The 12,330-nt window shown below is 38.0% G+C and overlaps 1 protein-coding gene across 5 annotated transcripts in view; it reads left to right on the forward strand.

The window, feature by feature from the left end:
- Window positions 1-12,330, forward strand: part of JMJD1C (jumonji domain containing 1C) — a 164,535-nt gene that overhangs the window by 145,126 nt on the left and 7,079 nt on the right. For all 5 annotated transcript variants that reach the window (XM_061448880.1, XM_061448906.1, XM_061448898.1 and 2 more), the window contains 11 exons: window positions 403-555; window positions 3,346-3,435; window positions 4,810-4,937; window positions 5,121-5,334; window positions 5,821-6,035; window positions 6,479-6,757; window positions 7,135-7,303; window positions 7,704-7,794; window positions 7,903-8,033; window positions 9,182-9,304; window positions 10,346-10,485. In XM_061448880.1, coding sequence (XP_061304864.1) covers window positions 403-555; window positions 3,346-3,435; window positions 4,810-4,937; window positions 5,121-5,334; window positions 5,821-6,035; window positions 6,479-6,757; window positions 7,135-7,303; window positions 7,704-7,794; window positions 7,903-8,033; window positions 9,182-9,304; window positions 10,346-10,485 — 1,733 coding nt within the window. The remainder of the gene's footprint in view (window positions 1-402; window positions 556-3,345; window positions 3,436-4,809; window positions 4,938-5,120; window positions 5,335-5,820; window positions 6,036-6,478; window positions 6,758-7,134; window positions 7,304-7,703; window positions 7,795-7,902; window positions 8,034-9,181; window positions 9,305-10,345; window positions 10,486-12,330) is intronic.

Here is a 12,330-nt window from a genome sequence, read left to right on the forward strand (position 1 = left end):
TCCAAACTCACTAGTTAGGCTGCCCTTGAGATTAAACATGTTCCATAGGCAGTCAGGTGAAAAACCCAGCTTTCCTCATTGCATGGGGTAAAAGGATATATTAGAGAAGTTTGTCATACTTGTAGCCCACTCATGTTAAGTAGGAATATTCTTTCTGTATTACTTTCATTTGTGCTTTTTGAATGCTTTAATTTCTTTACAGTGTATCGATAGTAGATTTGATGGAGATGTGTAATGCAACTAAAGGGGTAGATCTTGATGGTCTGTTTATGAAGGATCACTTTCCTCCCCTCGCACCCATTTGCATCTGAGGGGAAAATAATGTTTCACCTATAAAGACTATTCATACTGTGCTTTGCATTTAAATTTCAGTCGTTTTATTCCGTTTATTTTGTATTTCAGCCAAAATTGCATGGAAGAGAGCAGTGAGAGGAGTCCGTGAGATGTGTGATGCATGTGAAGCCACATTATTTAACATTCATTGGGTCTGCCAAAAATGTGGATTTGTGGTCTGCCTAGATTGTTACAAGGCAAAGGAAAGAAAAAGTTCTAGAGGTCAGTTCTTTATGAACTAGAGTATTGTATAGGCTGTTTATTCTCATTTGTTGTAGAGCTGCCGGTCCACCAGTGTAACTGCCTTTCTGTTAAGTGTTAAATTACTGCTTGTGCGTTTCAGTTCTCTTCGCCTCCTTTTTTGCAGGTCAACGTAGAATCAGTCATTCAGAAAGCAACTGCTGTGGGGGCTATTTTAGGTCTTTGTCTCCTTTTCAGCCTTTTTGTGTGGATTGTCTTGAATTGCTTGTGCCTTGCCCCTTGAGGTTAAATCATGTTCTTCGGCTGTGAGTCTGGCTCTCCGTTACACCTCCCTACTTTGTAGTAACTCACTGCTGTTAAGACTTGCCCTGATTTGAGTGATGTTTTTGAGTCTTCCCTTCAGAAGTACATGGTTTGTCATATTGGCTTAGCACTCTGCTTTTTATTATAAAAAGAGAAAGAAAAATACTTCACATAGTATTTAAAATGAGTGTTAGTGGAGGCTTCATGATCCAGCAGCCTACACACGTACTCTGCTTATCCTGTGCTTAAATAGAAATGTCTAGTTTAGACTGGTGAAGTATAACAAGGTTAACTTGCAAACCTATGACTTCTTAGTAACCAAGCTTGTCTGTAACTGAAAGGAGGAATGGCTTGGAACCTTCATCTGATCATTCAGCCCTTGACTGTGACATTGGTGCTCAGACTGCTTGTTGGAAAGGACTGCTTTCCCCTCTGTGGCAGGCATTGTGCCCTGGCATAGTCCTGGAGTCTAACACTGTGCCAGGAGCCAATTCAAGTGTAATGCTGTTTTGAAGAGCATTTCCGTGTTTGTCATAGCAGCATAATGTCACAGATGTGAAATGTTAGTAAAATAAAGTTTGATATTTAGATGGCAAATCTTTGATAAATAAACTCATCCATTTTGTCCTTGGGTGGCAGTGAGAGGCTTCCTACAGTGCAGTTATAGGATGTTCCCAGAGACTTCCATTAAAGCCTGAAGCTTCTAGCAAGCTAATGTCAGTGTTTTCCAAAACCAAGAACAGTTGTTAATGCTTTAAGGCTGGAGGCTGTTTCAGCAGCTTTCAACTGGCTTAAGTCTGTGAGTGCGTGTATGTGTGCATCCATCTGACGTGGCTTGGGATATACGCTGAACATTATTTACCGTAGTGGGAATATGCAGTCAAAGGCTTTTTATAGCGCACGTGTTAACCAGCCAGGAAAATTTTAGTAAAATGTCTTGAAAGTTTAAAAAAGCAGTATGCAGAAGCAGACTTCTTTTTGATTCTCTAACAGGGAAGACTTTCTCCTTACTGCTCATCACGTTACATGCAAAAGCAGAAGTATGATAGCTTCCCTCTCTGTGGCTTTATTTCTAATGATGCTGTAGGATTCATGTGAACTATCTCTCTTTTGGCAGTCTCTTAAAGTTCAGAACCACCCCCCCATTTCTGTATAATAGCACCTTACATTACACCATTTTTCCTGGAACCGATAGTTGTTTTTGCAGTTGCCAAATGTAACAGAGGATACACTGGTTTTTCCCTGCTTCAGCAGGAATGTTAGAGGTTTAAATATTTTTTATTCAGATACTTATCAATGATTTCTCTCATTACTACATGGATGAATGAATACGCATTCATTGTTATCTTCAGACAGTTCATGGCACCATCAAGTGGAATGCCATGTTATGGCGTTTCAGTGATAATATATGTTAAGTAGGTATATGCTGTTTTGGTTTTTTATTTGATTTATGTTTGTGACCAGTCATATGTTTCAATGTTTTAAGAGTTTCAAAACCTACAGGATAGCTAACAAATCTAATACATACCTGAAAAGAACATTTGGTATGCTGCGCATCTATTGCAGTAGAAGAAAATAATGCTTTAAATATGCTAAATGCTTCCTGTAGTGTACTTCTTAGTTTACATTGCTGCAGCTGAGCAAATGAATAAAAAGGTTTGAAGAGTCTCTTAAAAAACTAGCAATTCAGTGGATAGGGGACAAGACTGGGGATTGAGTGAAAAACTGTATTTCTGTTTCTGCCCAAAAATCACATAGCAGATTCGTGACCAGTGGCTTGGCCAGACATTTCTTTCTGTCATTCTTCCTTTGTCTTATCTTTATACTCCATGTTTTTCCGGTAAGGCCATCTTCCTAAAACTTCATAGGAAGCCTCTCTCTCCTACCAGTTAGGCCCTCTCTGCAGCCACAGACAATTTTTAACTGGTACATAGAGACTTGTGCTTTCCTAGTTTGCTTTAATCTGACATGAATCTGTGATGCAAATTCTGTCTCCTTTGTGCCATCATTAACACTGGTGCAGCTGCGTGGTAGGCTAAATCAGAGAATTGATTCAGTTTAAAAGTCCATCTTTCTTGCTTCTTTGGCCCTGTGGTTGAAGACATCCACTTTCAGTTGAGCATGGATTGTGTCAAATTAAATGAACTATACAATAGCAGCCTAATTGAGTCTCTTTCCTGTATTAGAATTCATCAGGGGAATCTCACTGCCTCAGTAGCAACTGTAAAGGACTTCAGCTTACGCTAAATTGGCAATGCAGTAAATGTAGTGAATGGAATATACTTTAAAGCTGAGGTTATTCACAAGCATCTGTGCCACACATGTGGCTATTTCAGATGTCAGTATTGTCAAAACTACTCGTTGTGAAAAGTAGCTCTTGTATGCAAATCTTTGTTATGCAAGGTATAAGGACAGAAGATTTACAGTATGTGTAGAAAACTGTTTCTAACTAAAAACTGAAAAATGTTAGTTTACTAAAGTAAAACAACTGGCAATGCTATTTTGCAGATAAGGAGTTATATGCCTGGATGAAGTGTGTGAAGGGACAGCCTCATGATCACAAACACCTGATGCCAACACAGATTATTCCAGGCTCTGGTAAGACCACCTGCAAACAAGCAGGATGTGTTTTTTCCCAGGCCTTTTCTGTGAAAAAAGGCCAGAGTTGTTTCTTGAAATGCCCCATTTTACATTTAAAAACCTGCAAAATCTGTCAGATCATTGCAGGAAGGCAAGTGACTCTGAGCAGTTACCAGCAAGGGGCGCTGATTGTGAAGAGAGAAGGAGGAGTATGCTGACATATACCTGAAGGGATTTTGGAAATAGGCAGTGAAGAAATTAAGGGTGTTTGTTTGGACTGTTTTGTACCTTTCCAGAGCAGAAGAAAACACCAAGAATGCACTTAATAAATCGGACCTTGGCTGTTAAAAGAAAATCTTAAAATAGTATTGCCAAGGAGCATTATGTGGCAACAGATTTTGCTTTTCACTGTTTTCTGTCCTGCTCACCCACCTACCAAAAAAGAAAGATTCATGTGTGGTTTTTGTTGGACATCTGATTGAACGTCTTAAAACAAAATGCAGTGAAGCAGCTCATGATAAATGAGAAACTAAGAAACAAAAAGAAACTAAACGCAGCTAAATTCAGATTTTTTCTTAAAGCCAAGTAAGTTTTATGAAGAACTGCAGGTAGGTGTAGTTGTTGTTAGTGCAGCTTCACTTGTGATCTCTGGCAGCATTGATGCAGAGAATAGAAAATTCAGATGTGCCCTTAAACTTGTTAAGTAAATTCGCAAGCTATTTTAAGCTGGAAATACAGACCCAGTTGTTTGTTGTGTTGTTTGTTTTTTTTTTAATGGGTTTCTGCATGTTAGTTCAGGAAGAAACGAATGTTGGTTAGACCCCATAATAAATTCAAATTGTAACATTCCCCAGAACAGGTTCCAGACTGAAACTGTTTTAAATTGTGAAGTGAACCACTTACCTGGAAACAGCACAGGGAAGACTGCCTGTCTAACCTCAGTTTTCTTCTTCTGTGCATACCCATTACCAAACAGCCTTAAATTGCATAATCACATACTAATTTCTTTGTCAAGACGTGGCTCACTTCAGTCTGTAGTTTGACAGTTTCATTAAATGAAGCAATGATGCGCCCATTGAACAATGAGGAGTAAATAATGAATGATTGACTTGCTTTGGTGTGCACCATGCAATAGGAATGCAGAGTGAAGGTTAGATTATTCAGAAGAGTAGTGTGCAGTTATTTAATGAAAGACTTTTTCTGTTTCTGCACAAGCTTTAAGGTAAACTAGACAGTCTGTTTATAATATTTTTGAGTGTTAAATTTAGCAATTCTACAAGTTTGTATTGTAAAAAGGTTTAAAGATGGCATTTTGGCATCATGGTGTGTGTACTGTAAAGAGGGTGACAAAATGACTTGAGAGCTGCTGATGGTTTTCTTCTTTTTTTCTAGTTTTGACAGATCTTTTGGATGCTATGCACAATATTAGAGAAAAATTTGAAATCAAATCTCATTGTCAGTGTACCAGCAAGCAGAGCACACAAGCTGGCAAGCTTCCTGCGATGAATGGTGTGTCTCAGGTGAGTCTAAAATATGTGTATACATTGCAGTTCATTCATGTGTTCTGATTCTTGTGGATTTTTGGTTTTGAGCGATAGAAATTGTATTTTAATTTGCATATATGATGGTTAAATACTAGCACCTTGTCTTTGACATATGTTAAGGGAAAGTTACATATTTAAAAATAAATTTGTTCCTTACAGGTTTTGCAGAATGTCCTTAACCACAGTAATAAAATTTCTCTGTGCATGCCTGAGTCTCAACAGCTGAATACTCCTCAAAAGTCCGAGACAAATGGCAATACAAGTCCAAGGAGTGATGTAAGCACAGACAGCAAGTTAACACCACCTGAATCGCAGTCACCACTGCATTGGTTAGCTGATCTTGCAGAGCAGAAAGCCAGAGAAGAAAAGAAAGGTATATGTTTGAAACTCTCATGTCATATATCCATGACTTTAGGGGCACCAGTGATAGATAGATAATTGAATTAGGAAAAAAATCACAGTTTTCTGTTCAACAGTAGAAGACATGATGTTCTTTTCTCCCTTAATTTTAATCTTGAAACTGCAATGCCTTCTGCTGGTGGTGTCAGAGTCTTCTTAAACACAAGAACCACTGTTGGAATGCATGTGTGATGTGGCAGTATTTCCAGCCACAGCGTCTCTCATTTGTGACAGATACTCAGCTGCATGTCTGAAATGCTGAGGGTGGCCTTTTCAGGGTCTCACTGTTTCACTGTATTTTAAAGGATCTAGTTCATCTTCTGGTGTGTTTTCAGGTGAATGAAGTGCTAGTGCTACAGTATATTACCACCATCACTGTAATATACAGGATACCGGTGGTGTTCCTATGCCTGCATGGTAATACAACAGTGTAAACTTAAAATGATAATTTTTGTTTTAGAGAACAAAGAATGTCCTTCTGGAAAACATTCAAAGGAAGAGAAAGACCAGGATAATTTGGAGTCCCAAAATTGTAAAAGCTCTCCTCCTGCATCCCAGAACAATGAGCAGGGCTCAACGTTACGGGATTTATTAACTACAACAGCAGGCAAACTGCGTCTGGGTTCTACAGATGCTGGTATTGCTTTTGCTCCGGTTTACTCTACAGGAACAGCGGTAAGTGTTGACAAGATGCATGGATTTTATATCAGGATTTGCAAGCCTCTATGATTTATTTTTGTACATTGTAGTTAAAATAGCCTGATAGCGGTATTGCTTTAAAAGCTCATTTATAATTAAAATGTCGTGTGTGCTTATGCACACACTTGTATTAATATTTATATTTGTTATATATAGTGATAATGGATTTATACAATATCTGTGAAGTTAGGTAAAGCCTTAACATGAAAAAAAAAAGAAGATTCCTATATATTGAGCTTTGTAATGACTGTATATTTCTAACTTTTTCTGTGTAAGAACGCATACAGTTTTCTACAAAGGAAGTAGATAACTGCAGGCTTCTAATTGGTAATGAAATGTTTTCATTCTACTGCCAAAGGAATTGCATGAACTTTATTTGTTTTTACATTGTTTAATCATACATTTGTTTGCTATGATAGAGTGGCAAGAGTGGAAGGACTATGCCAAACATTCTTGATGACATAATTGCTTCAGTAGTAGAAAACAAGATTCCACCAAATAGAGCACCAAAGATAAATGTAAAATCTGAAATAAAAGATGAGCCAAAGGATGATAAAAAATGTATTCAGGATGACTGCAGTAAACGGTACAGTGACATTCAGTATTCATGGATCTGTGATAAGCATGTTTTGTGGCTCAGAGACCATAAAAACAGCAACAACTGGAAGCTCTTCAAAGAGTGCTGGAAACAAGGAAGGGTAGGTATTGAGTCATTTGGTCTATAAAGTGACTTCAGTATAAACTCTGGGAGAGCTGTGTTTAAAGGACAAATTTGCCTACCTCCATGTTTGAAAAAGTATTGTTAGGGTTGGGCAAAGGCTTGTCAGGTGTAACCAATATATGGACCTTGTGTAGTTTTAAGCTTCAGTTAACTGCTAATAATGAGTGAAAAATTGCTGTTACAGAGATTGAAAATGCAAAAATGCGTGTATGACATCATGGGTATGGTTGCTTTTGGAGGAAGTGTTAACAGCTCAGCAGGGCCAGGGTCTTCAGTGTGTGTTTCAGCTGTATTTGTCTTCCAGGTTAGCTGAAGGATAAGTATTGATTTTTAAACTTTATTTAATTTTTACAGCCTGTTCTAGTGTCCGGTATGCATAAGAAAATGAACTTCAGCCTGTGGAAAGCTGAGTCCATTAGTCTAGATTTTGGAAACCAGCAAGCTGATATCTTGAATTGCAAAGACAGTATTATTTCAAACACCAACGTCAAGGAGTTCTGGGATGGTTTTGAAGATGTTTCAAGTACGTTACTTTAAATGTATTATTCAATTGATTATGAACAGTGTTAGAAATAGTTAAAAACATTCTTTGTGGATCTGGAGGCTTTGAAGAAACTTTTAAAAAGTTCTAAAGAAGATTTGAAGAGAAAGATCTAGGTAATCTGTTTCCAGAGAACATGATGGAAACTTCGGGTTTGTTCCTTTGCAGAAGTGGAAGATGGATTAATATACTAGTTAGGTCCGACTAAAATGTCATTGTTCCTTGAGCAGTTGAGCTTGTTTTGTATCATTCTCAAGTCTCAAAATTAATTATCTCACATTTTATGGAGAACTTCACAGACAGGTTCAGAATTCTATTACATGTTTTAAAGTGAAGCACCTACAAGTGTATTAGTTTCGAGTAATTTCTATGTTGCTTGCAGAACGGCAGAAAATAAAAAATGGGGAGACAGCTCTACTAAAACTGAAAGATTGGCCTTCTGGTGAAGATTTCAAGGCGATGATGCCAGCAAGGTATTTGAGTTTAATATTAGATACTCTTAAATCAATCTCCATGTTGGTTTTTTTCCCTCTATGTAATGACACAAATTCAGTTACGTTCTTCTTCCTTTCCTCCTCCAGATATGAGGACTTACTAAAAAGTTTACCCTTGCCTGAATATTGTAGTCCAGAAGGAAAACTAAACTTGGCTTCTCATCTGCCAGGATTTTTTGTCCGTCCAGATTTGGGACCCAGACTATGCAGTGCATATGGTGAGTATGGCCTAGAATTGTAGCAGTTACCTCTTCCCTGAAAAGTGTAGAATGTTACTAGGCTTGATAGAAAGCTGGGCTTACTTGGAGATAATAATTCATTGACAGTAGGAGAAATATGAGTGACTTGCATATTAACCGTACATGCACCTCAGGCGTGAGAGTTTTATTTGTTTCTACATTTCTTTTTACCTTTTCTTGTGCTGTTACTGTCTTCTGAAGCATATGAATTGTTAGCTACTTTTACACAAGACAGATCCTGTCTTTAATAATGCTGTATGGCAAAATACTTCCTGAAGTGCTACTGTATTCATAATTCTGGTCATACGTAAATCTCAGTGTATTTTTCATAATTTGCATTTGCATGGTGTGCCATACACTCAGAAACCTGTTTAGAAAAGATTGTTTCTCTCAGACCTTTTCCAGCTGCTTCTTTTCCAAACACATTTGTTCAGTTCTGTTGCACAAATTGTTGCAATAGGACAATAAATTAGTTGTAATTTATGATGTGATGGCTTTGGTTTAAAAAGTTCTCCAGATGTCCTTTAAATAAACATATTAACAATAGTGATCAAGGCATGGGTCTCGAGAACTGACTCATTGGTGACACTTGCATGTAATACTGCTGCAAGACTTAAGGTTCTGAAATGTCCTTTTGACTTAAGCGTGTATGTTTTCACCTATTAGAACTGAAATTAATTTTCCTCTTTGCTTGAGGATCTCTTCTCATTAAGAGCTCTGATGCAGCCAGGCATAGAAGTGACAAATTTGAATTGATTCAGTGACCATGTGTATTCACTGTACTTACATTCTGCCCCGAACAACTTGAAAGGCTGGGAAGGAGCGCAGTCATCAGGGAATGTTCACTGACTGTTCTAATGAAATGTGCTTTGTTCTGACACAACTGCTACGTAGGGACAGTTAACCTGGGCCAAGAGATATCTCAAGGTCTCTGCTAAAAATAGCAAGTGAAACAGAAGCATGTTTATATATTTCAGTATTTTCACGTTAAAGCCTGCCTGTACATAAGATGCTTTTCTGTGATGTTAATGTACTTTCAGAAATCTCTTGCTGTTGCATATTTCTATTTGAAGGTGAATATACAATATAACAAATCTTAATTTTACCCTGTTTACCCTGTTACATAGGTGTGGCTGCTACTAAAGACCATGATATAGGAACCACAAATCTGCATATTGAAGTTTCTGATGTCGTGAACATCCTTGTTTATGTTGGCATAGCAAAAGGAAATGGAGTACTTTCCAAATCAGGTAAACGCACACTTTGTAAGAGATGTAGGTGGACTGGATGATCTGCCACTTTTAAAATTGATGCTGTTCTTCTGAAGTAGATGAAAGATATGTCCATAAGTACTTTCTTAAACCTGGAAGTTTCTTTCTTTCAAGAATTTGCACACATACTAATTCTTCATAAAATACACTGCAGTTCATGAATTATGATATGGCATGTCAAACTCCTTTCACTTTTTTTTTGCCATTACCTATAATTGATGTACCATTCCTGTGCTAGTACTGGCAGAGCTAATGAAAGTGCAGGATGAAGAATTTTCTCTGGAAGCTGTGGTAGTTCTAACAGTTATGTCAGGATGATGTATTTGCCAGAGCTTGTGTTTATTCTGCTCCCTCTGGATGCGCTGTGTTTGCTCTGTTGGATTTGGACTGTAATGTAATTTTTCAGCACCAGAGAGCTGAAATTGGTATATGTTGCTTGTCTGTATGAGGTTTATTGCTTATGTGAAACAGTCTTCAAATCATTGAAATAGTTTTGTTTCTCTCCCCTTACTCTTTCATCCTCTGATTCCATTATCAGCAAATGTAGATTTTGGGTGTGACTTAATACAGCTGCAGTAAGGTTTGCTGTCTTTAATTTGCGTTATTTTCAATTGTGTGTGCACTGAGTTAATTGCAGCCAAACTTGAGCATACTGGGAGAGCTCTAGCTTCTTGACTAGCTGCTGCAGAGCAGTCTGTAAAATGCTGCATTTGCTGACTGCAGGAAAATGCCTTTTTCATCTGTAATTTTTTGGTGCCAGCCCTGCTTGTTTATTTCAGGTGGGAAAAATGTGTTTATCAAATTCCAAAGATGTAAAAAAGTTACCTTAAAAATATTTTTTAATTGGTTTTCATTTTCTGTACGAACACCAAACAGAAAGGTTACCTGGGGGCTTCTGTTGTATTCAGCAAACTTTGATCTGCTCAATCTCACATAAGGAATTTGAAAAGAAGGTGTTTAGTTCAAGTTTTTTTGCTCTATCTCACTTAAACAAACCAAAACTTTTTTGTTGAATTTTAGGAGTTTTGAAGAAGTTGGAAGAGGAAGATTTGGATGACCTTTTAAGGAAGCGGTTGAAAGATTCAAGTGAATTACCTGGTGCTTTATGGCACATTTATGCTGGCAAAGATGCTGACAAGATAAGGGAGTTCCTGCAAAAGGTTGGATTCATAATACATATTTTCTAAGTATAATCCACGTAGCTGGTAAATCAAAGAGGGCTGGCAAAAACTACAAACCCCTGTGCTTAGGGAAAGGAGGAAAGGAAGCAAAATGCTTTCTAGCACTTAAGTTATAATTGACCTGCCACATCATCAACAAATAGATGGTATAACATGGTACATATTTGCTTCTCAAGAGTTACAGGTAGCCTGCAAACTCTGGAGGCTCAGGAGATCAAAGAACATGCCTTGGCTCATAGTGAAGGTGGAAACAGTGGGGGATAATGCATCCAAGAGCAGCACACTTGTTCAACATTAGCTACAGTGCAGATCTTCCTTTGGCATTCTTCCTTAGAAAGACAGCAGAACCTTTCAAGTCATTACCATGTAGGATGAATATCTATTGATGGCATTAAATTTAGAGATACCATCATAGAAGCTGTTTTCTGTGTCCTGTCTTCAGCATGCTTTCATGTTCTAGAAGGCAGTCCTGATGAACCAGAGAAATACCAAACTATCACTGGTCGCACAAGGAAAAGAAGTCTTCACTGTCTTCTGCTGTGGGAAAAAAAATCCGATACATTTTAATGGGCTAGACCAAAGGGGTCTATAAACAAGCCAGAGGCCAAAGGTCTTTACTGTGAGCAGGAAGAGCCTGAGAAATTTAGCACTAAAAATTCTCTTGGACAGTGAGGCACTGTTTCAGTCCCAGAGCAGCCGTCCTCTGGTGACTGAAACATTTCTCTTTGGCAAGCTGAACTGCGGGGAGAATTGAGCATTAGTAAATAAAATAAAGCTAATTCCAGGAGGTGATGAATTACACAGCAAGACTTTTCTGTTCATTCACAAAGTACATGCTCATAAAGTAGATGGTGGCTCTTCCCTCCCCCCCCCCCTTCCTTTGGAAAAGAGTTGTGAACAAAATCACAAATGCAAAGGAATAGGTGGACAGAAGGGTATTATTCAGAGTTTCTTCTTTCAGAGCAATTAAGGGATTCTGTGGAACTCTGAGAGCAGCAGGTTCAAAGCCAAAGCACTTAAGATGCTATGTAAAACAAAGTTTGTCATTTGCTGCTACTGCCTCGTATTTGTGGTGTGGTATTTTTGAAATAGTGAATTGGAGATTAGTTGATGACTAGACCTTTGAACCACTTCACCTGCTGATAAGAGAAAATCTCAGTATCTTACTAGTACAGAAGAAGGGTGATAACACAAGAACAGTTTCAAGCTCTGCATCATATTAAGTATATTTAATATAAATATGAATAAAAATACAAGATAATTGGCCCGAGTCATGACAGGTGGATTAGTGATGTGTTTTTTTTATCTTTAGTCACTATGACTGGCAGTTAGCCATAGATTAAGGGTAATATTTGTTCCTCTGTGGTTAACTTGATGACAAATGGTTGTTGCAGTTAAGTCTACTGCTGTCAGCAAGTTGGTTGTGTTTTTGTTTTTTTTTAATGTCCATTATCTTTTTATGGATTCCTTGACAGGATGGTAGGAAAATAGCTTCTTGTCGCAGAGTGGTTGAGATTGGAAGGGGACCTCTTGAAGTCCTTTTAGTCCAACCCCATTCTCAAGCAGAGTTGCCCAGCACCATATGACCCTTAGTTCTATCTGCTGTTTTGTTGTTTTCTTTTCCTGAGCTGGTGTTGTGTGTCGGTGTCAAAACTGAAGGTTGTGAGCTTGAGGAATTGGCAGCATAGGAACTCTTGAGGTCAGATTTTTCTTTTCTTTATGAAAGAAGTCACACAAAGCATGTTGGTTATTAATAGGTTGTTCTGCCAAGTTCTTCAAAATTTTGCACTTTGGAATGGGAGTCCTGTCGATGTCTTCAGCTCA

The sequence above is a fragment of the Pezoporus flaviventris genome, unplaced genomic scaffold (assembly GCF_033815535.1).
Source record: "Pezoporus flaviventris isolate CSIRO_AGI_PZ_B2104156 unplaced genomic scaffold, CSIRO_AGI_Pfla_v1 ptg000001l, whole genome shotgun sequence".
Taxonomy (NCBI): domain Eukaryota; kingdom Metazoa; phylum Chordata; class Aves; order Psittaciformes; family Psittacidae; genus Pezoporus; species Pezoporus flaviventris.